Genomic DNA, 27970 nt, shown 5'->3' with positions numbered 1-27970 from the left:
CTTTCAGTTCCCAATTCTCCATTCTCTTAAAACTAAAATGTGTAAGCGTGTCAGAACAAGAACACGGTAGAAAACCGTCTCGTTGCAAACAGAATTATTTCATTACAGCAGGAGGAGCTGGACCTGAAGCTGGAGGCAGCTTGTTAAACAAGTATGGTTCGTATGAAATCGGGGAATTTTGAGCTTCCAAAGCATCCAACACATACAAATTCATCTATCAGTACGTCCAAAGTGAGAAAGGAAACGTGAAGACATTCTGGTCATTGCTCTATAAACACATTTCACACAGCCATTTGTTCAAATGTGCAACTAGTTTGTTCCCGTTCCTCTCTTTGGGAGGACACGCTCCAACTAAACCTTTCTATCAATAGTAGAAAACATTAGCTTCTAAAAGGATCCACCAGGGTATGAGCCGTCTTTCATGTGTAATCTTAATCCTGATAAAACCACAAAAACCTTTCTGTTACATTTTTGGATTATGCTAAATGTTTAGGACAATGGTCACGCTTAGATAAATAAAAAAAGGCTTTGTACTGAGGGCTTTTGCAAAACATTGCATAAGTATTTCTTCTTCTGGGACAATGGGGGAGCAAGGAAGAGAGGAGATTGAAGGCAGAGCAGGTTTTACTGGCGTCCATTTCACATAGTAGAGCTTTGATTCTTCAGGGCAGTCTTTTATTTTTCACTTTAAGGGAAAAGGCTGAGGACTAATTTAGAGGGGCAAAGATCAGCAGGCTTTTTGTTGAGTTTTTCGGTAACCTGTCACAAAGATTACAGTTCCCCGGCAGACAGACGCCACCAGGGCTGACTCGGGTCAGAGTCCAGTCTCCCAGACGAAGACTGCTCAGATGCAGCCCGCCTCATCTGCTGTCCTTTGTGTCCTGCTGGAGACGAGCGTCTCGTTATGCCCACGGGTGATGATGAATGCCAACCGCTTGTCGTTTAAGTCATTTGGGCATTCAACACTACCCTTTGATGTATCACTTACATTTTTTGGCAGTGACCTGCCACTCTTATCCACAATTACCAATCTTAAGTGAGCGGTATTATTAATGTGAGAGGGTCAGAGCTCTGCCACAGAACTGTTTTAATGAAATTTTGCAACCTAATGGAAAAATAAGACAACTAAATCTCTGTCACAACATCATACTCTGCAATTTCTTGAAAAAGAAAAGCCATAAAGTGATACAACGTTCGGATGAATAAAGAGCGACGGATTGAAGAGCAATGAGTTTGCTCAGTGAACATGATCTGGGAGAATTTAATGGATCAAAGCAAAAATAAGTACAGTACTGTTTTGATCCTTTTTTTTTTTTTAGATTAAATGTCTTTAACGTCCCAATGTTTCTATTTCCAGTACATTCAGTGTGTAAATCAGCTAAATCTTAACTCTCTCCTGATGTGAACGGATGCCAGGGAGTGTGTGTGTGTAGCTGAACACTCACGTCCCACTGCAGACTTACTGATCTGGCTTTCTCAAAACTGGAGCTGCAGCGCTCCTCACTCTGCACCGAAAGATCATAGATGTAGAAGAGGGAAGTGGAGAGAGAGCGACGACAGCTGCGTGCTGCTACAACGAATCTATTTCCACTTTAATGCTCTGCCTCACAAAAAGAATACAGTCGCTGAAGCATTAATATGCCTTGGACTACGGACACAAAAGCAGCGGAGTGTTTACTTCATCTCTGGAAAAAACATCATTTATGTCCAGAAACCTTTTCTCGATGCGTTTTCTTGTATTTTTAGCTTTCACGGCAGCACAAGGTGTCACTGAAATGATCACGGCTCAATGCCAGTTCCACCTGAAAACATCCCTGTGAGGTTGGGACATTTTAGACATTCAGCACCTCAACCCTGAAAATCATGTCATCTTGTCTTAATCCTGATAAAACACTGATGGCTTGTGTTCAAGCCACTGACATGATCTCCTTTTGAAGAGCTCAAACTGGTTTCTTAATTCAGTTCAGTTTATGTGTAGCCCAAAATCACAAATATAAATTTGCCTCGGAGGGCTTTACAATCTGTACACATACGACATCCCTGTCCCGAGACCTCACATCGGATCAGGAAAAACCTGAACTCATTGAGGTGAAAAAGTAGACACAAGTATGTAACATTATGCTGATATCTACCTGATTAAAAAGGAATGCACAACTCTCAGTGATGCTGCTATATTTTGTAGGAAACGTGAAGTCTGGACGCCAGATGAAGGGAGAAGCAATCAGTCCGGTTTCTCTTCTGAATAAATCAATTTTAGAGGGTTTGTTTCCGAGGGAGACTTGCCATGGCAACGGTGGCGACACTTTTTTGGCTGAAAAATCACGGGAAGTGAAAGATGGCCGGTCCATCGGAGAGAGAAAGAGGTACCATCTGGAAAGCTTCGGCGATCAAGATTTTCCCTTTTTACATGATTATCCAATTAGTAGCATGAATCAGACTGTGAATCCCTTTGTGTAATGAAATACAGTCCAAGAACAAACCTGTTTTAAATTATATATATATATATATATAATTAAAAGCAGTGAACAGTAAGTCTTCCTTACTTCCTGAGCAGAGTGACCTGCTGTGCTGACATTATTTAATGATTTCGCTAAATATAGGATCAGAGGATACTGCAGTTTAAAGCTACATGATCTTACACGTCCAATAATGCAACTCAGAGTCACTTTTCATTGACACATACATGTCAGACTCTACACCTGCATCAACATGGTTATTTTCTCAGAATCCTCCAGAGTCACAGAGACATTTTGACACAGACTTTGATGAATACTACTCTATGCGATCAATAAACTGATTGCCATGCCCAATGCGGGAGCTTCCCTTTGAAAGAAACCTTTAATTATTCATTTTTTACTTCAATAGTTTTAATATATAAACCTCTCACTGCACCTAAAGCACACTTCTGTTCTTTGCCACAGTGCACCGCTTCCTCGTGGCAATCAAAAACCTTATCTCACTCATCTTATCTCACATCATCGCCATGGTCAGAGACTCCACTGAACGTTTCCAAGTCCTGCTGACGAGCCACGTTTCCATCTAATTATCGACCACGAGGGTACACGGCTTGTTTCCCACTCTCTTATTAGCTTTATTAAAGGGTTCATTTTCCACCTCCAAATCAATTTCCCTCTTAGTTAGTCCCTAGATACTGGGGAAGCAGCAGTAAACAATACGTTGGGCCACAAAATTAGAAAGTAACTGCACAAGTGAAGGACAAAATTAAATTACTTTGGGACTAAGTGTATTTGCGGGTAGTTTGTGGGGGAGTGCAAATGTCAAAACCAGCACAGCTGTGCCCAAGCCCGAGATCACTTGAAATCATCCAAACCCGTTTCTTATGCAGCCTGTCGGAGCAAAGCGCAAACAAGCATAGCAACAATTGGCTCAATCCACATTAAAAAAGGTACTTTTACACTGTCTGCACACCGGAGGCTTGACGACACGAGACACAAAAGCACATTATCTCTCGGTTGGCGGGGGTGATGTTTCAAACAGGATGTGACTGGATGAGTGGGGGCATTAGGCAGGTTGCATTACCATGGCTGCTCTTTTGTGTTGGTGTTCTAATTATAGTCCACCGGGGCTGGGCTTGTGTGCACTGCCAGATGCAGGGCCTGTCCTTTGGCCTTGGTAAAGACTGCAGGCAACGACCCAGCTTGTGATCTTGAGAAAGAGGCTTTAGAGAGTCAAACGGCAACGCTTTTGCTCAAAAACGATGCCAGGGAAAAAAAGAAAGAACTGTGAAATGTGTTAAATCCAGGTAGCAACCTCTGGTTCGGAAAAGTGGAGCCGATGCTGAAGAGACGATGATTCGAAACGGCAGTCCACAATCAACGAGTGACGTCACCACGTCTACTTCTTATATCCAGTCTATGATTAACCCTTGATCCTAGTCATGAACGTTTATAATAACTTTTATAATAGCCAAAAAAGAAAAGTCTTGGTTTCCATTGAATGCACTTGATAGAAACTGCTCAGTGTTGGTTATATCTGATCTCAGTGTTGACTTTGAGACAATTAGTTGACAGACAAGCATAACCACAAGGCAGAGTTATTGACGGGACACATTTTGGCAGCATGCATTAACCAAAAAGGCATCAACCGTCCATGGAGGCAGTCTTCTATGACACTGCTTCAATGATTACAAGGGCATATGTTAAAGAGAGTAGGCAGGCTCCACAGCGGAACTGAGGGGCGCGAGACGTGGAAAGTAAGAGAAGAGAAAACAAAATAACAAAAACGAAAAATGACTAAGGACAACCCGCATGCACCAGCTGTCTCCTGCAGTCTCTCTTAAAGCCGGCGCCCGTGAGCGGAGCGTCGGAAATGAGGATGAATGGAGCCGAGGCCCGGGAGGCGACTGTGAGGGAAACCAACGTGACTCAGACGATGTCTCGCGGCTCATGCTATTTGTATTGCCGAGCCGGGGTGCTGGTTCAGAGGAGAGGGAAGCGGGCTTGTGGCCAAAAGGTCATCGGCTTCAAACGCCCGGACGCGGAAAGGTCGGCGGAGAGAAAGGCGTTGGCGAACAACGTCCGCCATCCTCTGCAACTGCTGCTCAGATGCCCTTCGGCAAGGCACTTTATCTGACTGAGGTTGTACCAGGTTGCGCAAGTCTGAATTACTGCACCAAAGTGTGGCGGTGTTTGTGCACAGTCAGCGTTTCCTGGATTAATAAAAGGTTATAAAAAACAGAGGAACAGAACATCCACCCTCTCAGAGCTCAGGGGGCTGCCAGCTGCCTGACTCCGGGACGAACGGTGGCAAGATCACAGGAGGAGGCCATTTTACAAACAAACACCAAAGAGATTTAATCCGAGAGGTTCTGGGGGGATTTGACGTGCTTCTGAAAAACAAAAAGGATTATCGCTGCACTCTCGTGGAGGTTTCGCTGGAACCAGAGTGACATCACGCCAGCTGAGCGGAGGCCTGAGCCGTCCTCCTCCATCAGCTGGCGCCGGCCTGTTTGAAGTGCAGCAGCCATTTAGTAAGTTATCTATGTTGCTCTCCACAAGTAGGATCACGCAGCACACAGCGATGACCTAAACACAATTATTCAAAGAAATCTGTATGTACTTTCTGATGAGACAGACACAGCATGTTGCCACTACATGTATCCTGTAATTTTTTAGACTTTTCTACCTTTTCAGCTCAAGTTGCCTCGTGTCCTGTGGTTTTAGTACTCCATACTTTTAGCTAATGCCGACTCGGTAGAGCCCCCTCCTTTCTTATCTGTAACTAGGGCTGCCAATGACTCAGTAGGTGTTGAAATGACCTGAAGGAAATCAGCGCTAATATGAACCAACTGGGCGAACTAGCTGCCATTTTCCAGGTGGAAAACAAACTTGACAGCACCCAAATGTTGGAGCAGATGCCTTAAAACCCGGCTGAGGGCTCGTGTTTGAGGAATATTTACTACGATGAAGTTGACGGCTCGTCTCCTAGCGACGCCGGCCCTCAGATGTCACGAACCAGCTGCCGTGAGAAACTCCCACCCGGAGGCTTGAAGCTCAGACGCACGATCTCATCGTCCTTTAAACTGTGCACAATAACTTTTACTTAAATTTAAGTTTGCGTCATATTCTGTGGTTACCTCCGTTGCATTTCTAAAGACAGAACACGTACAGTAAAGTTGCCCCTCGACTGTGTTCACGGCAGTAATGCATTTCACTGCACGTTCTTCTAGGATCCCTTCTCTCTGCTGACATCAACAACAAGCTTTCTGACTCCATTCTCCCCAGGATGAGCAAACACAAAATGCGTTGGAACAAGCTTGCAGTACATTGACCGGGACAAACTCCTGGCGGTCAACACGACACCTGAAGAGCACGCACAGTGGAGAACTACTCGACACACCTTCGCCGCAGCCGTGTCAGCCCAAACAAGTACAAATACATTCACTACTACAGAGATACAAGTCAATCACGAGGTGGAACTACAGGGTCTACTACCTGGTCTTTCCCGGGAAGCGGGGAGAAACTAAGACGTCTCCACGCCGTCATACACCCACCTGGCAGCGAGATGGGCGACAGCTCGTTATAGCCCCCGAAGGAGGCATTGCGGATGAGTTTGCGTCCGTCCGGGTGCGGGGGTCGGAGCGACGCCGTACCGCCGCACGTGGAGAAACGCCGGCGACTCAGCAGGCCCGCCTCCTTCATCATGGGGCTGGCGGGAGCTCCCTCGGCGTGTGCGAGGAAGGGAAGGAGGGACGGGGGAGCGCCGAGGAAACCTAAGGGTGGAAGGTCGAGGGGCGTGGGGGGGGGAGTTGGGGAAACAGTCCGATCCGTCCCACGCAGCTAGTGAGCCAAGCGGATAAACCAACCAAAACACACACAGACAGACACAGAGTAGCTCAGACACAGAACAAGTGCAGTACGCTGTTTCCTCTATGCTTCCTTCAGCAGACTGCTGCCTTTCTCCCTGGCACACTCACTCTCCCCCCCCCCCCATCTCTCTCTCTCTCTCTCTCTCTCTGCTCTGCGAGTGTCTCCGAAAGCAGCAGCCTGTAAGTACTTAATAACAAATACGCTGAGCCCCTCCTACTCCCTCTGTTCTGGATGGGTAGGAGAGCTGCATCTTGGAAATAGCCCCCTACGTTCCACATCTCATCTCTCTCTGCTGCTCAATCTCTTGCTGCATTTTCATGTTTTTTTCATTCAAGGACTCAAGATTAAAAAAAGGGACGCTTTACCGCTTAGCACATTTATTTTATTGTAGTCTAAGACACCTGTAATCAAATTGAGTTTCTCCATTCACTCTAATGACATCAGTGGACGATGGAAAACCAAATAAAGGAGGATTTGGCTGTTGCTTTCTCCTTTTTCTATGTGCTAAACATGAGTCAATGCAACAAGCAGATGCAGAAAGCTCCAGCTGCTCATGCCAGGTAGCGGCTAGTGTGGCTGACGGACAGGCAGCCCAACCAGCAGCATGAGGGTCGTTGTGTTAAACGGCGTGACAAACCACGAGGAGTTAATGAACGTCCACGTTAATGGCCGTGAAATGTCCCTTTAGGACATTGTATGTAAATGCACCCCCTCCCTTTAGTCACACTATTCTATTCATCACTCAAGAAATGCAGCTTGTAAACTGTGAAAGCTATGCATCAGACTGCACACACACACACACACACACACACACACACACACACACACACACACACACACACACACACACACACACTCAATCACAAAACATTGGCTCTTTTGAGGACAGAAGACCACACCGGTGCTTTGTTGACTTTATATACTCCGCAGCCGTAAACCAATCACTTTCAACCACCGGCCATCTATCAGACCGACAAATAGCTGCAGGAGAGTCGATCGATCATATTTTTGAAAACAGAATATCATCGCATTCTCCTCACGTCGTCATACTTCCCATTTACCATGTTCAGCCTTGACAGCTGGGGAGACACGGAGGCTCCCGTGTGGCGAGCGCTGGTCACTGAGTGCTGCATTGAAAGCTTCTCCAAGTGAAGTAGTGCAGAGACCAGATGCATTGTCTGTGACCGAGCAGACTGAATTGTCTTTTTGTTGGCAGATATCTGTGGCACACTTGTGGACGCCATCTCAGAGAGATGTTATCTCAATGATGCCAAACCAGCTGCATTTTCACAGAATTAATGTGGCTCAGAACAGAGTAAAAGCTGTCTATTTGGAAGGTAATTTTTTCACATGTCGATGAGACATTGAGCTCTTTTGCGTGCTGTAACTAGCCATGGTACGCCGTTTTTTGATTCCAAAACAGGGAAAAGTTGTTGGTTGCGCCGATGAAGGCTGTGAGAGATAATTATTTCTGCAAGGGCGCCGGCGGTTACTGTATCTCTGCAGAAATGAATAGCCCTGACTGGCACTGGGTCTTATCTATGAAACCCAATCTGCTGATGATCCTTCCTCATATTTCCACCATCTTAATCATCCTCGTGCAATCTTGTGCTGTTTTTTTTTCTTGCATTTTCTAAGACGTACAGCGTACCGCTGGCACCAAACCATGTTACCAACTGTCCGTGAGGACATTTCATCCAAGATAGCTTAGAGAAGTAAACAGCGTGATCCCCTCTAGCACAGCTGACCGACAGCCAACTGATTAATCTTACAACTGATACTGCATGTACTATTGTACTTTAATTAACTAATGTACTTTAATTAACACAGGTAATGAGGGTGTTCAGTGTGTCTCATTCAGATCCCAGACCTCATTGACCTGCTTGCAGAGGAAAAGACTGCTGCTTCAGCTGCATTTGAGAAACATTGGTTCATCATCTGGGTCATTTTTTTGGGTCAAGTTATCTGTAGTCAGGCAAATCCTCCACCCGGCCACAATCACCGACGAGCTAATCCATAGCCACGCGTGCCTTCACCCTACTGTAAACATTCAGTCTACTTGTGCCGTCCTGCGGATACAGTTGTTGCCTTCTGAACTCCAGAGAACCAATAAATCATTTCATTCACTCTAACACATTATTAAATTCCATCCACCCTTCTCTTCAAAGCATTCCCGTCATAGGGACGTGCAAAACCACTCGTTTGTTTTTAAGCCTCTGGGCGTTCCTGTCCGGATGGAGTTACTGGTGCGACCCGTCGACCTGCTGCAGTGCTTTATCTCTCGTGCGTAACAGAGGAGTGCTGCCATGCCAAACAGGTGTGAGTATGAATCTACAGTATAGCTGCCCTGTAGCCCAACGCAGGCTTTCAAGTCTCACTTGATTTGAGTCCTGATTTCAGACACAGCACTGTGTCCACTGTTGTTATACATGACAGTCAGCTGGTCCACCAGTTTGTCATGTTGACTACATATCTCAATCAATGATTAGATGGATTGCCATGCGTTTAATACAGATCTCCATGCCGTCCAGATGATAGATCCTAATGATTTACTCACTTATTTTCGAATGCCACCTTGAGTTTGTGGCTTGACATCTATTGGATGGGTTGTTTGGGACATACAATCAAGATCCTCTGACGCATCAGATCAGAAGCGTACATCAGCCTCGGCTGTCCTATTTGTTGAGTGCTAACTAGCTCATCTTACCATGCTACCAAGCTCAACTAAGATGGCAAACACGGGAAAAACATGCTACACATCCGCATCAGTACACTCTTTTTTTTGGAGGAGTTCATGAATAACCGTGACTACGATGCAGACAAACTCCAACACAGTAACACACGAGCTGCAGGCCATTCAACACCAAGCAGCCCGAGTGTTGCATACACTGCAGCCAGTGGGTCACACGCAAACAAACATAGTGTATCTAGTCTTACATAAATGCGAGATGGGAACCCTGTTAAGCCTGGGATTAGCTTCCCAACAAAGAGGCTTTTTGAACATGAGCCTACAGGTATCTCCTGCTGGACTCCTGACCTCCTACTCCCACTGAAAGAAACTCACTTTGAAGAATAGCACCACCACAGGTCTTCTGTCAGTAAACGCCATTTCACCCATGGTGTGATCTTCTATCCACCTGAGAGCCACCTCACACAGACAACGCACACATACGATACCAAAATCATCCCAGGGAGGGGGACTCCACGCGAGCTGGTAGAACACAGACATCAAGCGCGAACAAGCACACTACTGCACGCTGTACCTTGCTTTCCTTCAGGCTAAAACGTAAAGAAAAGTTTGGAACGGTCAAGTGGTGACAGGACCCCAAGCGTCTGAATCATGCTCAGGTCCCCTCCTTGCTTTAGATCCAGGTCATGTGAGTCCAAACGAGCCTTCGGCCGTCCACGCAGAGCTCGGCCCCCGAGGCCGGGGTATCCTCCATCGCTTCGTCCTGTCCCCCTGTGTTTCCGCGGACTCTTCGTTATCTCCGGTGCATGTCTCGGCTGTCGAGCCTTGTGCGTCTTAGCGCTCAGGCTCCCAGGGCTCAGCCACTCAATGGAGTGCGAGCGGGAGAAGGAAGTGACTGAGTCTGGATAAGCCCAGCCCCCTCTGATGTGGTTAACCCCGTCTGACAAGGCATAATCCCTGAGGCTGAGTTTAAATCCAAAGCTGACCCCACCTGCTCTTTTGCTCCTGCCTCGCTTTTCCGATCAACTCCCTTCTGTTCAATTACATTGTTCATTTCTTCGTTTGTTTTTTTAAACTTTTTTTCCTCAGTTCTCTTACTATCTTGTCATATTAACTACATCGTGCTCCTCCTCCGAGCCGCCGCTGTCTCGCAAAGGTAGACTGTCCTGTTTACCTGGAAAGACGGGCCAGTCAGTGAAAGGCGGTCAAAGCGAAAGCAAGCTCCAAAGCGGATTGAGGAAACCTTGTCAAACAACCTCCTGGGTTTATTTTTGGTTCTTAGTGAGTCATAATGGAAAACAAGGGCTCACTTGGCAGCCAGACCACGGGCACCAGAGGTAGTCTGTGTGTACGCGAGGATGCGACAAACACTCCAAACAATATTGCATTTTTGAGGCCAATGATATTTGATTGGGGGGAAAAATTGTGACCTATATATATATATACTGAGCGGGACATTTGAAAAGTTAAAAAGCATACTTTGCTCTTTTCTTACTTATCAGGTAACTTGTACATCATTATCTTTGTGTGCGATATATCTGTGATGAGTTCCCATCAGGCGACCATATTGGACTGCGGCAAAATATGGGAACTGGGGCTGGGAGATGATGTCCTGTGGCTGTCCTCAACCAAAGATATTCTCAGTATAATAACACATATGATTTTGTGGACCATTTGATTGACAGGTTGTCTCCACAAAGAATACACAAAACCATGACTTTCCTGGACACATAGTGGATTCAATCGTATTCACCCTCTCTTTGCTTTTTACCTATTTTGCGCATTACAAATGTTGACTAATGCTCCCAGACACGGCAATGTGGGCATCAACCAGAGAGGCAACAAAGAGACCAAAGATGACCCCGAAGGAGCTGGAACGCTCCACAAGCAAAAGACTTGAGACTGCTGACTATGTGCCTCAGTCACAAGTCATTCAGGTAATGTACTCCCGCCTAGTGCATTAACACACTCCGAGATATTGATCGGATTACTTCCCACCTTTGCTCGTAATTTGATTTTAAAATGTTTGGAAATGTGAAAGCAGGTTTTTATTGGGTTACGAAACCCAATTAGCAGAACATTGTGATTCGCCATGACGTCGTCAGCATGTGATGACTGGACAAGCCCCGAAGTAAAGTAAACAACAGAGTGATGTACTAGTGTATAAATACAGCACACTGGCCAGCCAGGAGGCCCTTCACTCACTCTGGTACAATCAAATGCGATCCAACAGAAATTGTGACAAATGCGTACCGTTTCCTGTGCAGCATCACGTTATCCTCATAATCCATCTTCTCACGCTACTCCTACAACCTACTTCTCAAATCAGATTGAACTATATCAGCACAACGGTCATCACCTTGTGACTCTGGGGTACGAACGACAAGAGAAACCTCATGCCTGCAGCCTCAGGGGGACGAGGGGAGAAAAGACAGAGGAAAAAAAAAGACAGTATCTTGACACATTGGTCAAGGAAAACAAATTAAGGCATACGCTGTCATCACTTTGACGCAGGGCCTCAGGCTAGTAGCAGTGAAATCTGTTGCCATGGAGACACATTTTGTGCTGCAGGGAGTGGAGGATGAGAAGAAAGAGAAAAAGGCGTCCATGTCGTTTTGTCGACTCGCGCTTCACGGACGCAGTTCTGTTGGAAGGGACGGACCATAGTCACGTCAGCTTGCAGGTCTGCTGCCGCACGCGCTCAGTGACTCGCTCTTCTTTCATTACACTGATATCAGTCAACCAAACGGATGCAGGGCGAAGCTGCACAAACGAGGACGTCAACTACTATGTTTGTGTGACGTGCAACCCTAACCCTCACTCTTGATGAATGGAAAGACAACAATGACAGCGGTTTAAAAGAAGACGCGTTCAGAGAAGCCATCGAGAATGATTGATATTGTTGTACACGCACAAAGCTTTCTATTGGTACAGGTGACAGAGCGGTCAGACGGTATAATGTGTGTTATGTAGAGGTGAAAAATAGAGTGCTGTGGATGTATTCCTGTGATATGCTCACTCCCTCTTGTGGTTGGACGTGAGGTTTACAGCTCTCTGAAAAGAAAAAAGAAACCTGAGCTGTTATCACAAAGGTGTTCATGCAATGGGGGCGGTGCTGCAGCCCAGTGCTTAGGGAGCAACCGACGTAAACCCAAACGTCTCGAGCAGCGAGTCCCCGGTTCAATTCCCAGCTGGCTGGACTGTTTGCACATTTTCTCTCTCTCCTGTCACCTTTGAGCTGTGACCCAGAAGTTGAACAACCAAATGGGAAAGACAACAAATTAGCAGTTTAAGATTTGAAAGAGTGTAACTCAGCAATCTTTTGGTTCATCAAGTCCAGCAGTGAAGAAAGATATGCCCTTTTATCTGGAGCAAAACTACAAGCCAACTCCAAGCGCTGCTAATGAAAACCTTCGTTGTTAAAAATGTACAAAAAAAATGTTTTGGAGTCTTACCCTGCCCATCACTTCAGAATTTTTATTTTCCAATTTTGCCACGTAATAAATTTAATTGATTTTGTAGAGCCCAAATCACAAATTTGAGGGCTTTACAGTCTGTAAATATACGACATTCTCCGTCCGGAAAAACTCCCCCGAAAAAAACAGAGGATGCCTCTCACCGGATAGACAGTGTGATAGTTTTAATGTCATTTTCATCACAAAAAAAAAAAAAAAAAAGCTGACTAAATGAAGCTACAAACAGCTACTGAGAAAATGTCTATCAAGATTTTGCAGTACAGCGACCCCAGCAGAGAATCCACTGGAGGGCGCCGTTGCACAAGAACAAGGTCCAAGCAGTGTGATGAGGGGGTGACGTAAGAGCCTGGTCGGATCTACCCCTGAGCTTATTTCTCGACATGCATGCATTCCCTATTTGATCTGATCCGAAACTGAAGCCCGGCGGTATGACTCTGAGCTGTCAATAAAACCAAATGAGGCGAGTTACAGCCGTACAGACAGATTCTGATGACCTTATCCAACCACAGAGCTCCATGGTTCAGGGTTATAGGCTCTATAGATCAACGACAAAGTCTAACCTGGTCAGGAGTTTACCACAAGTGCCCCTGCTGAGTTACGACCCGTTTTGGCTTATAAATCGTACACAGCGGCTATCCTCAGGGATCTACTGCGTATAAAACATTCGCTATCACAGATACAACTGCAGCGGAAAACTAGAGACCATCATGTGATGGGATCCAACAGCCACATCGGGCCACGGGGGGGAAAGTGGGAGGGTGGGAACTGGCCCCTTCTCCACTTCCTCCCTCTTCTATGTTGAAAAATGCATTGTTTCATTGAATGTTTTCTTTTAAAGCTCTAACGCTGTGACTTTTCCTTTAAAAAAGAAAAAACACATTGTTATTTCTCTAAATCAACTATTTATTACCAAAGATATACAACATATATATGACTGTGCTGGTTAAGCTGTGCTAAATGTTAAAAGGCACCCATTTAACATGTTCAGCAAAGAGCACCGCAGATAGACAGACACACACAACCACCCAGCGACATACTGAATACTTCCTGTGACAGTTCCTGCTACAGTTGGTGTCTCCAGGACGACATTTTGGCTCACAGACCTCATGAGGTGAAAAAAAACAGTAAAGAGAGGCCATAAACCTGATGAAACCTGCAGGTTTGTGGCTGTGCATCTGTAGACAGACTCATCAAGAGAGCATGAGTCATTGTTTCTAGCAGGAGTGTTTTGGAAAGGTAAAGACACAACGCTGACGGCCGTCCCCGAGGGGACACAAATGTCCACGTCATATTCATGTGTTTCTTCGGGACATTTTCTGCAGAGGAACTGGACTTGGGCCTTCAGGCTCATCACACAGACATAGCATCACCAGAAAATGTCATTTGGGCTTTTATAAAACGTTGGAGATCCCATTGCAAATCTGACAAGTGAGGAAGACGTCACTGAAGAAGGAGATCTCTCTCTCTCTGAACTGCTGGTAGAACGCTGAGTGACTTGAATCGAGCAGGTGCATGTTTTATAACTTATGAGCTTATTTAGCGCGGAAGAAAGGCAAAGTAAAAACCCTGGACATTATATTGTGAGTTAGAAAAATATTGCTGCTTTTGTCATAATACTATTTAAATGAGCTAATTTTATCTTCCTGAATTAGAATGTGGCGCGAGTGCAGTTAATAAAAAGCTTAAACGAGTTCAAGAGGTCATTTATGTATTATATGACGTTGTAAAAAGGAAAAGGTGTTAAGCTGCGAGTGTATTTTCATCTAAAACTAATCCGTGGAGCTCAGTGTAATGCCGCACAAACCAAAGCTGCCCCAAAAGACAAGTTTAAGCCGGACATTTGAACGCGGGCCTCCTCGCGGTGAGCCGTCTTACCGTGGCTGTAGCTGACCCCCGGGCTGAGGCTGGAGGGGCTGGCAATGTGCTCCCTGTTGGGCGTTTGGAGGCCCGCCTCCTTCTCCTTCTCCCTCTCCTTGTCCCGCTCCTTCACCTGGCGCTGGCTCATCCTGCCTGGCGTCAGAAGGACGGTGTCATCACCGCACACTACGGCAGCTACGGATGGAGGGATGTCGAGAGGCAGCCAGAAAGGAATGGGAAGGGGTGGGAGGCGAGAGATGAGAGGAGAGATCAGACATGTTGTCTGCAGAGAACTTCTGCAGACAGCCCTCTTGTGGGGCGTCTGCCAGGCAATTTGATATCGAATGCCACTGTCGTTTTCATCCGTGTCTTAAGATTGGAAAGAGGCGCTTCGTGAGCGTTGTTTACCCCGTGCTAATGAAGGGAGCAGACTAGCTGTTCCTCGGGAGCTCATTGTGGTTTTGGCAGAAGACCAAAAACAAATATATGAAATGAAAACACAAGTTCTATCTGGCTTAAAGAGAGAGAGACGCTGCATGATTTGGTTACACGGTAGCTCCATATGAGGCTCGAGTATGAAAACCAAACAGCAGATATGGGAACGTTTTTGACGTGCAACTTCTTGGCTTTTCCAGACCTGCCTATTGGAATGATAGACACACGGTGTGTATGATGTAATAACATATACACATTTGTTTGAATTAGCTAAGCCACTCTACAATCTTCTCACGACTTGCTGATTATTATGGGAGACAGTTTGCCATAATAATCATGGTTATGGTAACATGCTTGACCAAAACACACTGCTCACATAATCCTGGTTGGTTAAAAGGCTTTGACTCTCCACAACAGCAGTGAGGAACCGAATGGTAAGGAAGTGGAATAAAAGGAAACGGGTGTTTTTCTTTTAAAGGAGGCAGCCGCTCAGACGGACTGCTTATACTACTTGAAAAAACTGCACGTATAAATAAAGCTCAGGGCTAAGTTAATGTCAAAGAGACTGCATGCAACGGCTGCGACATGACAATCTGCTGTTAATGGTTTATTAATGAGGTTGAATGAACTTAAGTGCTGGCAGAGCAATCAAGAAAACTGTTTGGAGCCTGGGACCAGTTTGAGTACACAAAAATCATGGAAAAATAAACACATTAAAAAAGATCGTTTGTCAAAGGAGATTGTGTCAAATGGGTGCATGTATATTAGCTCTTTCTCTTCCTTTAATAACCACAAACTAACTTTGCGTTTTATCTGCACCCTAAATAGCCGTGCTGACCCTTTCCCCTCACTGGGTGCCCTCAGCCCTTCCTCTGAAGGGTCACTAGCTTACCGGAGGTGGCATGGTGCTCTCTCAGCTCTGCATGGTGCTGGCAGGGGGAAAGGGAAACCGAAAAAGAAAAGTACAAGTGGGATGGAGATGGTCGGGGAACACAGAACAGAGAGAGAGAGAGGGGGGGGAGGGATTGAAAAAGTGTGTCAGGGATTTTGGATAAAGATGAAAGGAGGAGTAGGGAGGGCGTCCAGCATGTGTTGTCGACCAGATGTTGCAGTGGCAGGTTTGCGTGCGGCAGGATGGACGGTTGTGGGCAGCATCAGCAACGGGAGCAGGAGGAGAGACGTCGCAGCCACACAGGACGACAACAAAACATAAATAAAAAGAGGAGACAAGAGACAAGAAAACAAAAGAACAGACATTAGTTCAACCAAAAATATTAACGGAGGACACAACTTTTGACACAAAACAGGCAACAGATCGAGCCAATGGCAGAGATCATGATGATCATGAGTGTGTAATACAAGAGGATTGGTGCACAATAATGTTGAGCTTGGGTAGTAGAAATACAGTAGTAATAGTGTTTACAGTAGCAGCTATAATGTTTAATGTGTTTAGCACGCTATCATGCTAACACTTGCTCATAAAAAAACACAGTGCCGCTTCGGCTGATGGGAATGTCATGAATTCATAAACTTCATGGTGAAGACAAAATGTCAGCTGATTACAAAAGTCGTTATGATACATCATCTGGGAACCGCAAATGTCTATCCATAACAACAACAACACAAAGCTGGGTAAGCTTCAAGGTGTGGCTTTTGTGCGATTGACAAGTGGCTACCACGATGTCGTCCAGTCCAGTGGTTTCCGTTTTTTTTGTCTTTGAACTTTAAGCCTTTCACAGTGCACTATCAGTTCATGAACGCCCGTTGTAACATTAGCATTAATGCGTGCGGCTGCTGCGGATCACGTTGAAAACTGACGTCACAGTCACGAAACAACGCCGGATTGCCCTAATCCAAAGTCCGACAAAACCCAACCACAGGTAGGTAGGTCAGCAAGGAGAAAGACAAACGGAACAATGCCACTGATTGGATATTTCTCAATTAATCAGGAAGAGGGAAAGCAAAATGTTAAGTCCTGATTGGTTAGGAACCTTACAGACACTGTCTGAGAGGATAGACAATACCAAGAGCTGCTTACAACAACAATAAGGCGAACGGATTAGGTAACTCTCACTGCGCGTCAGAGGTCGATTAACAAGGCTTTGTGAGGGAGGCATCAACAGAGTGGTTTTCTAATTTAAACTTGGCTCAGCTCAATATCCTTAGTCACTCCCTCTGGGTTGAAAAACACTGACCTACGGTCACGAGAGCAAGGAGTTTAGCGGAGTTTGGGAGGATTCCTGACAGTTCTTCCAAAACAGTCCACGGATTCAAACCAACAACTTCCGCTTTTCCAACCAGTATGATCATTCTGCCGTCCATGATCACAGCCTGAGCCGATCCCGAAAGACCATCACATTTCTCGTTTGGTTTCACAAAAAAGATAAACTCATGGCAATTGTTGCCAACTTCTTCAACTGACAGACGTTAAACTCTATACCTGGTGATTAGTGCCGATTACTTATTCAGAGTGTGGGAGGAGATTGACGGAGAGACAAAGTGAGCGGCTATGAATAATCTTAAAGTGTCACTAAGACAAATAAATAAACTGTGACAAAGCAGCCTCAGAGGAGTTTCACTGCTACAGTGTAATGAGAGACACAGCTGGATCCTGACACGTGGCAGGCCTGTATTAGCATTTAAGAAAGCTTTCTCGACTATACATTGACAATCCAGCTCTGTGGAGGCTGGTGGGTGACTGCAGCGATGAATCTAACTGCATGACAGGCCAAGCAAAGGTTTTTTTTTATAGTTCAAGGTTGACTCATTCCATACGTAGACATGTGCGGGTAAAAATAGCTCTTTAATATGTTGTACAGTACTGTTTCATTAGTGTTTTTCTTTTTGCAGATTTTCAACAAAGAGGCATTGTACAATGTAAACGTTCTCACAGTGGTATGTCATGTTCTTCAACAGTAACAAAACTCAAACTTCCCTCCCATAATAGAATCGTTGTGCGAAGGAGTCAAGTGTAGGAGGTCAGTGACACCACGTACTCATGCCATATAGGGGCTTTGAAAGGACCCCCAAACATGTTATCAGATCCTTGTGCAGCATAGCCAAGTCTCTCATGATTCAGGCCAGATATTATGTGCACAAGTGATTGGGAATGTGTGGGTGGGTAAGCTTCCTTCCATCTCAATAATACTGATCATTTAGCTGGAAGGAGCCAAAGCATTACGTTGTGTTCAAATGCGCAGTTGGATCCGAAATGCCAAATAGGGCTGTTGGTGGGGGCGTGTGGATCTAGTTAGATTGCCTAGTTCAAAATTTAGAGTCGAAGAAAGTGTTGAAATACCACTCTGGAGGATGAATCTAAGCTCGGACAGACAGTCGCTTGCAGTTGGGGTTGACTCTGATGATAGAGGACGAACGCCTGCTGGAGAATGAAAGAAGAGTGGTCGATATCTTTCTCCCACGCGGCTTATAGTTTGGTTTAAGGGGCACAGTTCAGGCCTGATATATGATCACAGAGAAGCAATACAGGATTCTTTAGTTATTCAATTGAAGGCAAGAGCCAGATCGATGAAACTGGTGTCAGGGGCCTCAGGAAGGCAGGATATTCGACACTGCCCAGTGGGCCTTCAGTGGGTTAAGTCCAGACAGTGGATCGAATAAGAAAAACTGTTTTGAGTTGCAGTTTTTATTACAGGTCTGGGATCAGAGAGTCTGATGTTTTTATTCGCCACAATAGGATCAAATCCAACCGGTTAAATCTACTTTTAAACCGTCCCAAAATGTTTGGCAGGACTTTTTTGAAGAAGAGTTTGGGTTGAAAAAAATTTGCTCCCTTTAAAAACCAGAGCATTAATAAAGCAGCTAACACACATTTGTCAAGATAAGTGCTGCAGTAATGAGTCCTAAAACCAGAACTTTGTTCTTCCCAGCCCCTCAATGTGTTTTTTTTTTCAATAGTTTTTGCGTTAGATGACTGAAATAATCATTTTGGACGACACAAGTTTAAGAGATTGAAATGTGTTGTTCTTTGACTATAAAATACTTGTAATTTAAGCTTTAACATGTGGCTGAATGAGACTACAAAACCTACATCATGGCATGTAGTCAGCCTTTAGCTTGGTGGTGGAGATGTGAGGTCTTATGACTAATTTGCAGTTTGTTTATAGGATTGTTCATTCTCCATTTGTGAAGATTATCTTGCCAAACACAATGTGTAAGTATCAAAAACCTTAGTTTGCCAAAGAGTTCCTCTGTTGAGTCACCAGATGGATCCTTCATTTGACGTTTACCACCTTTAATGTCACTAAACTCTAATCTAGAGACAAAAATCATCTTTTCTGAAATATGTGTACAAGACAAAACATACATATAAAAATACATATAAATGTATCAATCATTTTAAAAGCCCACTCACACAAAAGGTCTGATTACAGACACTGGGAAAGATGACAACTGACACTCATAGCGTTTGTTTGAACAAAATCCAGATGACTTTCCAGTAACAGCGCCACACATCTACCCTTCGCCGCCCAATAAAACCACGATCTTTTATGAGACACCAGATGGACTTTGATGACCCTAATTGTCATTAAAGCGTAAAACAAACATCAGGGAAGCAATCAATGGCACCAGGAGGTTCGTGGACATGCTGCATTATGAGACTGAAAATACAGAAAACGAGGCGGAGCAGGTACTGCTGCACCACAGGACGGTGTGCAGCCCGCTGGGCTTAATAAAAGCAAAGTCGGATGATATGACTTAAAGCAAACAGACGTCACGGTGACGACTCGCACAATTGGATCCCGATGTAGTCCGCTTTTCTGCTGTGAAGGACAAAACATAATAGAGATGTAATGTTTGGCTCATAGTTCGACCTTGGGTGCAGGTGCATTTACATAAATCGTGCAATCGTGGCATCGCCTCTCTACCTCAGAACGGGCTAGTTTCACAGCATTTGGTTTTAACAACGAGCTCGATTGTTGCAAGTGCGTACATGTCCCTGCATGCATGTCAGACAACCTTCCCTGGATTAACAGAGATGAAAAGAAAACAGAACAATGGCATTATTAGCTAAAAAGGTAGTTTGGTTGTCGAGGGGGAAAACAATTTAATACACGGTGACATTTTGCAGTCTGCCTCTTATCTGGCTTTCAGACCAAAGCTGACAGCCTCCTGTGTCAATGACATGATCGGGCAGTGGAGGAGATGCTCTGAACTAATACTGAAATATCTCAAGTTGTGTCTGAGGCAGGGGCATGAAGTAAAAACAGAGCGGGGAGTAATGGTGCAAAACATGATGGTTTTCCTCCTCATTTTGAGAAAGATGATTTTGTGGGCCTCTTTGGAGAATTCGACGAGGACAAACGCCTCCAATAGCTGCCCCCCCTTCACCAATATGTTCCTTTCTGCAGAAGTGGGATTACCGTGCTTTCACACATACGATTCAAAGTTAGTTAGCTGCTGGGATTATCAACTGATTATCCAGTAGCACGCCATACTTTAGCACCTTTACTAGTAATGTAACTTTAACGAGACTAATCGCCCACTGTGGGCTGCCAATAGCTGGTATTTATCCGGTGTTTTAAACTCGCATTCTTTGTTTTGACCTCCAGCTTACCCAACGCTCTAAAGTAATGCCCAATACACAAGTGAAACCATTGCTCCTGGCCAGAGTTGAATCACAAACTGTAAACCTTTGTAAGCACAAAAAAAAACAAGCAAGTAGATCTACTTCAGGATCTAGACCAAACATGCTAATCAACCACAGTTTCTGGGAGATAACTAAGAACATTGTGTTTGAAATACTCATTTAAATGAGTATATGACCGTGAACAGGACTTTCCAGGACTTTTGACTTTTTCTCCTCTCGTTTTCCATGTTTAAATGACTGGAAAATTGGTCAACTGTTTTCCAGGTTTTCCAGGGTGATTGCGCATCCTGTGAAACTCTGCTGTGTAAAGTCCTCTGGTATCTTCATTGATTACCACATGCATTCCCACACTTCTCTACATTGCATCCCACCGAAAACAAGTTCAGCAAAAGGAATTCAAGATTTATCACAGAGATCAACTGCATGGAGTAATTACTACAAAAATGACCATGTATATATTATGTATACACATTACACACACACACTGTCACAGAAATTACCCTCATCTCCTCCAAACGCTGCCTTTAATGCAGCACGCTCTCTCTGCCCCTGGAAGGATGAAGAGCGCTTACGCGGGATAAAATGCCATGACATATTACATAATGTTTAAACATCACTCGCAGCAGATTTCTGACCCAGTTTCTTTTTTGGTAGCGGGGAAAACAGAGATGACAACAACAGATTTTTTGTTTTGTTTGTTTTTTTCTGTATCTGAAGGGCACCTTTTGCCATTTATTCAGCTTTGAATCAAAATATGTTGATATAAAGACAAAACACAAACGCCAGACCAGTCTAATACTGAACCAACCTGTCCTTTGTATTTCAAGCGACAAAGACAACAAGTGTTGCCAACAAATCAGTCTGTGTATGAGTATAATGTCATGGGAAAAGCATAGGTTTACATACATGGCATGTTTGAGTAGCAGTAACATGTCTGGAGAGATAAGACTATTTCCAAGAGCATCACAGTTTCTTCATTCTCCAGAACGTTTCCCTCGTAAAGAATTGTAATCAGTCTCATAAAAATACCAGGAACTTGTAATCTCTACCAAACCCCACCTTATATAAACAACGTAATCTTCATACTGCTGAATAAAAAGCAGCTATTTTGGTCGTTTCCAGGAAAGCCACAGCACACGACGGCATCTTCTGTCTTGTTTCTTTCTGTGTCCGCCCTGATGAAGCAAACTGACACCAGCTCTCCTCTCCTGATGTCCGAATAAAGTTGTTGCCCCAGATCCACAACACAGAAAAAGACGAGTCCGGACATCTCATAGGACGTTAAAGGGAGTTCCTGCATTACTGTGCCATTAAGTCAGGGGCATAAAATGATCATAAAATGAAACCAATATTGTCTATAGCATTTGGGACGATATAAGGGCCGAGAAAAGGATTTATCGTGACAGGCCTCGGTCTCTCAGAGGAAAAAACTAAATCAGCATCACGAGAGAATGTCAGCCTTTAATTCCTACATGAGGATAAGCATTAACTGTAAACTCCTGATGTCAAGACCAGGCAGGAAGGAGCTTCATCTGGTCACAAGGGAGACATTCAAATCTTGAGTGATTTGAACACGTTATAATTAAACTGACCCAAGTTCAGGTAATGACCTCTTGAAAGTAAAAGTCAATAATTCTAGGGGAAAAAAGCGATGTTCCTGATTAGTGAGGAACCATTCAGGTTTTTCTGACCAATGACACATGATTATGTTAATATCTGAACTTAAATTGACAGCAAACGCACACCATACTTGACAGCAATGCTTTTAAATTGCAACAAATAGCTCCTGGGTTATCACAGATGGGCAAAAGTCATAGAATGCATACAAAAACAAATGGTTTATGAGGGGAAAATGAAGCAACGTAACAAAGTGTCACAGTAAAAGCACATCTCATCTGTGCAAAGCAAAACTTCCATTTCACCGACTTCCAAACACACCCTCCTCTGCAGCACGAGCTGAGTGTGAAACGGCAGAGCGAGAGAGGCTTCATCCATCAAAGGACTGACACATCTGTCAGCACGGGATGGGGGTGTATGGAGATACAGACCAAGGCTGATTTACAGTTGGACTGGACTTCTACACGCGCCATCGATAAAACATCTGATCACGTGGTCCCGCAGAGTGTGGCCAGAGCCGACTCTGATGGCCGAGACGCTGTCCAGAGTACAGCCTGAGCCAAGGTACTTAACACTAGTCCTTCAACTGAACAGAAGGCAGACAGGTAGGAGTTTCAATCTATCAGAATAGGCAGCCTGCAAGTCTTTAAGTGCTGCCTGCAATCAAATGTCTGTGTCGACGGCGTCACACCCGACCAGGCAGGGGGTGAACACACACCCACCTCCTTTCCTCTGCATATGTATACGCACAAGCACATAGACACAAACTCGCCTGCAGACAGTTACTGTGGATGTGGGGCAATCCAGAAAATACTTTGAGCATGATTTATAGCAAGGAAATATTAAACGTGTGAGCTCTGTGCTGACTTGTCCGTACAAACTACGGCGTGTGAGGAACTCGTCCTCCAAGCGGACAGTATGAATAAACAAGTGGCATTGGTGTGCAGTACAGCTAAGAGTTAAGCAATGCTTATACTTTTCACTACATCTCAACGTTTGCTAACTGTCCTGAAGGGGCACTCATATAAAGCATCCTTTTGTTAGTCACATTGAAGAATAAAGGGAATAACTCCACTTTTTTATAATTTAAATACGTTACAGTTAAAGGCTCTGAAAGTGTTTAATATAAAATGTATTGGGTGTATTTAACTTCTGCTCCAGAAATGGGTGGAGGAGGACGGAGGGGAAATCTGAAGCCTTGTACGGTCTGACAGGAAATCTATAAAAGAAAATTGTCAGCAGCAGAGCATTTGTCTGACACTGGAGCAAACCAGATATATCCCACTGTCTTTCTGTTTCATCCTCTTAGTTGATAACAAAAACCTAATGAAGTCGCCTCAGTGGCGACTGGGAAGCAAATATATAGAAAAATAAAAGATGCCTTTTGGGAGTTAAGTCTTGAACAAATTTGTCTCTGGTTTTATCTTTCATGAGGAAGGAACAGGAGAGGGGGGGGGGGGGGATATCAGACTTTCGACCTCACGGGCTGCAGACAGCATTTCATTACACTGTAGCAGCGTTTCAGCACATCAGCCTTCAAAATAGGTGCGGCGGGGGGTAGCTGGGTGGGTCCATCACCTCACATGGAGTGGAGTCTCAATTTCATCACTGAGGGAGGGTTACATGTCCTTTGAAGCTCTTAGAGATAGTCTTATCTCTGCAGAGATGTTACTGCTGCTAAAATACACCATGTAAACCTATCCTTTTCCCCTGACAAAATGATGGCCACAATAAAGATCAACAACGGTTGTGGTAGGGAAATCAAGTTAGGTACAGTACTACTACAGAACAATGCTATTTTATGCTTCATAATATTAGCATCTATCTACCAGTCTCAGCTGTGAGCTAGGCCACTGGCCAACTTCAATGTAAACCTCATGCGCCCCGGGGCACGGCTCAACAGTGAGGAAATGAAACATCTGGCTGACTTGGATAGCTAAGGTGTCCAGCAGGTGGTTCAAACTGGATTATAGTTACACTTTTAAGAGCTTTAGTTAACAACAGCGTGTATATTCATCAAGGTTCTACACACAAACCTCAAAAGGAGCTGGCAGCATGACGTCGTCTTCCGTCCGGTTGCAGCAACACATGCTGCCTATTATTAATTATGCATCACTGATAACGATCCAATATCATACCACGTACATTTAGTACCTTTATTGCCTATACGTAAGTACTTAACTTTAGGAGGATTTTAAATCCTTATGGTTTTGCTCCCCCTGCTGAAGTAAAGGATTTTAATACTTGTTCCACCACTGAAAACCGTCAGCATGAACACAATATCAGACTGAATAACGACAACAAGTAAAGTGGCAATTCAATCACATGACCAGATTTCCTCTAGGTGATTACGTGTAAGTGTTTTGGGGGGGGTCTGAATTGATAACGCTCGATTTAGCTCACTGTGGAATACCACTTTATTGTTTTAAACAATTCCCTGTCCTAGGAAGCCGCGTGGAGTCAAAACGCTGGACTCCGGCAGCTGTTCAGAGTAAATGAACAGAGGCCTCGGCCGGTGCTATCATTCTGAGTACGCTCACTCACCAAGCTGCCTGCCCTCCTGTGCTGCAGCCAAGATTCCCGCAGTGCCTCTTTTGTGGGCAAATAAATAAATAACAAATGAACAACCGTTCCTGGAAATCTTTTGTTACGTAACTGCATCCCAGCAATAGATCATTGATTAATTTGCCACACACGGTCACATATTTAGGTAGCAATTATGAATTCTGAATGAATTTTTTGCTGTTCATACTATAGACACATCTAAAACATCTAAATACTGTCCTTGAAAGCCTCACTGGGCTCTTGACAGGGCTCCTAGAGAAGTGTTGCATACAGTAGCTATCGTGTTTCCATAATGCAATGGGTTTTTCCTCCATCCTCTGTTGCAAGTAACCAGAACCCGACCTCCCCTCTCAACTCTCGGTCGTTAGCCTTGATTAGCGCTGTAGATTGGCTATAGGCCTGCGGCAGGCCTCCCAGTGCAGACAGTCAAGGATACATCTGAAAGAGAGGACCTTTAAGAGGCAAACCCTGAGCCAAGTAACTCTCTCCAGCACGATAATGGGAGCAGCATGATCTGCGTTAGCTATCCATGAAGCCCTTGAGCAAAGTGTGGCATGGGCGTGTTCAGTGACCGAGCAGATGGCAAGCTGGGGAGGAAACAACGCGGCAGACTCTGCGTCCAAGTGTGAAACCTTCCCACAAAGACAAGGCAGAAGTTCAAAAGCTAACTTATTTTTACATTACTACAGCTTCAAATGCGACTGTACACAGACATTATGATCAACTTCAGCTCGGCCTCACATGCAGTCCAACACTCCAGTGTCCCGCTGGGACACTTTGACGGTGTTGAGGCTCACTTGAAAGAAAGAGAGGAAATGCGTACCGTGTGTCCGGAGGTGAGCTTGTCACTGCCACAGCTTCTCGGTCTGACTAAACCACGGTACGACAAGCCACTGAGCTCAGCCCTGTCTCTCCCACACACACTAAACACTGAAGGGAGGAGACAAGGCAGAGAGAACGAGCATACAAGAGAACTAGAGCTCCTCGCTCTCTCTCTCTGATGAGTGCCCGCTCCTCTTTTCTTAGTAATTGTCCTACTCTGTAAATTTGTTACATCGCCGGCATTTGTTTACTCTTCCCCAGCTTTTTATCTGGAATCTTGACCTCTCCAATCTAACCGATTCCTTCATCTACTCCTCTCTCTATGAACCTCCCGTCAGGCGTCTCCGACGTACAATGAAACTCTTTTACACGTGTTTGTCAGACGAACATCATCTGACACACGAACCCGCGTAACATCACGCAGCCTCAAAACAAGGAAGTGGGCTGTTGGTGTTTTTTTTAAAGGGCTCGACTGAAAGCCACAATGAGGATCTAGTGTGTACAAGCCGCCCCCGAGCACAGCCATCGTAACCACGCGGCTCCTCCTCATGCTCTGGTTTACTGAGGCCCTTCTGCGCCAATAAACCGAAGCGCGCGGCCCAATCTCCCGGACCATTGTGGAAAATCACCCTGAAGGACGACGCAGACGCCCCGGGACCTCATTATGGGCCCAGTAATGCAAGCTTTAATGCACTCCTGTGCTACAGTTCCCATTAACCTGCGCCACTGTGGGGGCGGAGGGGCTTTAAAGCCACATGTAATTGAACATATGCTGAAGAGTCGTTACTGCAGATGCCTGAACCAAAGGTCGATTGTCAAGGCAGCAACACAGCCAAATGGTGCCCATGTCATCAACGCACACATGTGGAGTCCTCAGGCAAGGTGACGCTGAGGTCTGCTGTGTTTACTTTGCACAAGAGAGCATTTTTGACAGTACTCTGTAATTAGGACAAAACGGACGGGTGGTTTAATGGCTCTAAAAATAATGGTATACCGTGGGTGCAGCCTCAGTGGTTCTCACCAAAATGTGACCAGATTGCTTGAAATAAGATGTAGAACATCAGTTGGTGCCATTAAAATGTACTGTGAAAACTTATGTATGAATACTGTATACTCCGCATGTTACTCAAGTGAATACTGTATACGCTGCATGTTGCAGTCCTCCTGCTTGTGCTGGTAGAGGATGAGATACAAGCAACAGACGGACCTGCTCTTCAAAAACACACAATCCAAGATAAGAAATCTATCGTTTGCATCTTGACCAAAAAAGGCCTGTTGCTTGCACTGCTACGAGGTGCCAGAGGAAGTCACCAAAATTTCTTTTAAGAGGACTAAAAATAGTCCAAATCAAACAAACTGCATCAATCACATTTGGAAATGTAAAGCTTGTTAGCAATTTAACATTGGCCATTTTAATTAGACTAAAGAGCTCAGCTGCTGCCAGAAAACCCCTGGTGGGTGTGATTCAGTCTGGGACTTTGACGACGAGGAAGAAATAACAAAGCACCCATTTATGGTAGTGACTGTGGCAAAAACTCAGTAATTTGGTGTTGCATTATTAATTTTCTTGAGAATAGCTGCAATTTAGTTATTTTTAAATGCGTAGAACCTTCCAAAAAGTGGATTTCAAAGGGCACTTATTTAGTGGCTCAAAACGCCCCCTAAATTAGAACGCTATGGAAATTATCATTTTATCATCACATACGTCAACTCAACTTCTGCATTCAACCCATCCGAAGCTTCAGTAGCAACTTGGGTAGGACTAGTTTTAAACGCTGTTACAGTAAAGTGATGTAATTATCTAAACTCACCTGTCAAACAATTATATAAATATATACAGTGGGAGCCAGGTATTGAACCGACAACCTTGTGATTAAAAAGAAACAACGGCTCCAGTTGAAAAATGGATTTATTAACATATTCTCTTTTATTTTGCGCACAAACGATTCAGATTTCTATTTTACTTCTTGGGAATTTTGAATCTGTATATTTTTAAATATATTGACATTAACTTTTTCAAATTTTTTGTGATATCATGAAGACGCATCCAGAATATGATGTCCGACATATTCCACAGTATAATATCTCATTTTTCCTCCATTATTGGGAGGAAAACATAACCTCACAAACAATATAGAAAAGGTAATTCTACAGCTCCTATAATATATGACTCTCGATACAGTGGGTGCTGCTTGATATAGGACTATGACGTACCTGTGCATGATAGCTATAGGATACACTTGAAAAAGAGGACACGCATATTACACCATGCCAGACATGATTGCGAGGATGGCTGCCACTCTTCCCAGCATTGAAGCCGGCAGAAGACATACTTCATCATAATTGCAGCCAGTGAGCTGACACACAATATATTACCCTCCTCGAGCCAAACTCCAAGAGGGATGTGTGCACGCGTGTGTTCATGTGTGCACTGATCAATTCACACCAGAGAACCAAAACAGAGCTGAATGTGACTCAAACAAATCCGAAAAGGACCCTATCATAAAAAGCAACACTTTAAGGGAACAAAGACACACACAGACACAGAAAGTGTGTCTACCAATAACCCAAT

The 27970-nt window shown here is 44.6% G+C and overlaps 1 protein-coding gene across 6 annotated transcripts in view; it reads right to left on the bottom strand.

The window, feature by feature from the left end:
• osbpl8 (oxysterol binding protein-like 8) overlaps positions 1-27970 on the bottom strand; it is a 68570-nt gene that overhangs the window by 17451 nt on the left and 23149 nt on the right. For 2 of the 6 annotated variants that reach the window (XM_068586364.1, XM_068586365.1), the window contains exons 3-4: positions 15679-15715; positions 14370-14546 (exon numbers count right to left, since the gene is read on the bottom strand). In XM_068586364.1, the coding sequence (XP_068442465.1) occupies positions 14370-14546; positions 15679-15715 (214 nt within the window). Of the gene's footprint in view, positions 1-2132; positions 2164-6013; positions 6177-14369; positions 14547-15678; positions 15716-27970 lie in introns of those variants that run through there. The other 4 variants (XM_068586366.1, XM_068586368.1, XM_068586367.1 and 1 more) reach the window with 4 other exon arrangements.

This window comes from Clinocottus analis, unplaced genomic scaffold (assembly GCF_023055335.1).
Source record: "Clinocottus analis isolate CAN_PGR_092001 unplaced genomic scaffold, fCliAna1.0.p SCAF_20, whole genome shotgun sequence".
In the NCBI taxonomy this organism is placed as follows: Eukaryota; Metazoa; Chordata; class Actinopteri; order Perciformes; family Cottidae; genus Clinocottus; species Clinocottus analis.
Note: the sequence above shows the minus strand (reverse complement) of the source record. Positions and strands in the feature narration are given on the sequence as shown.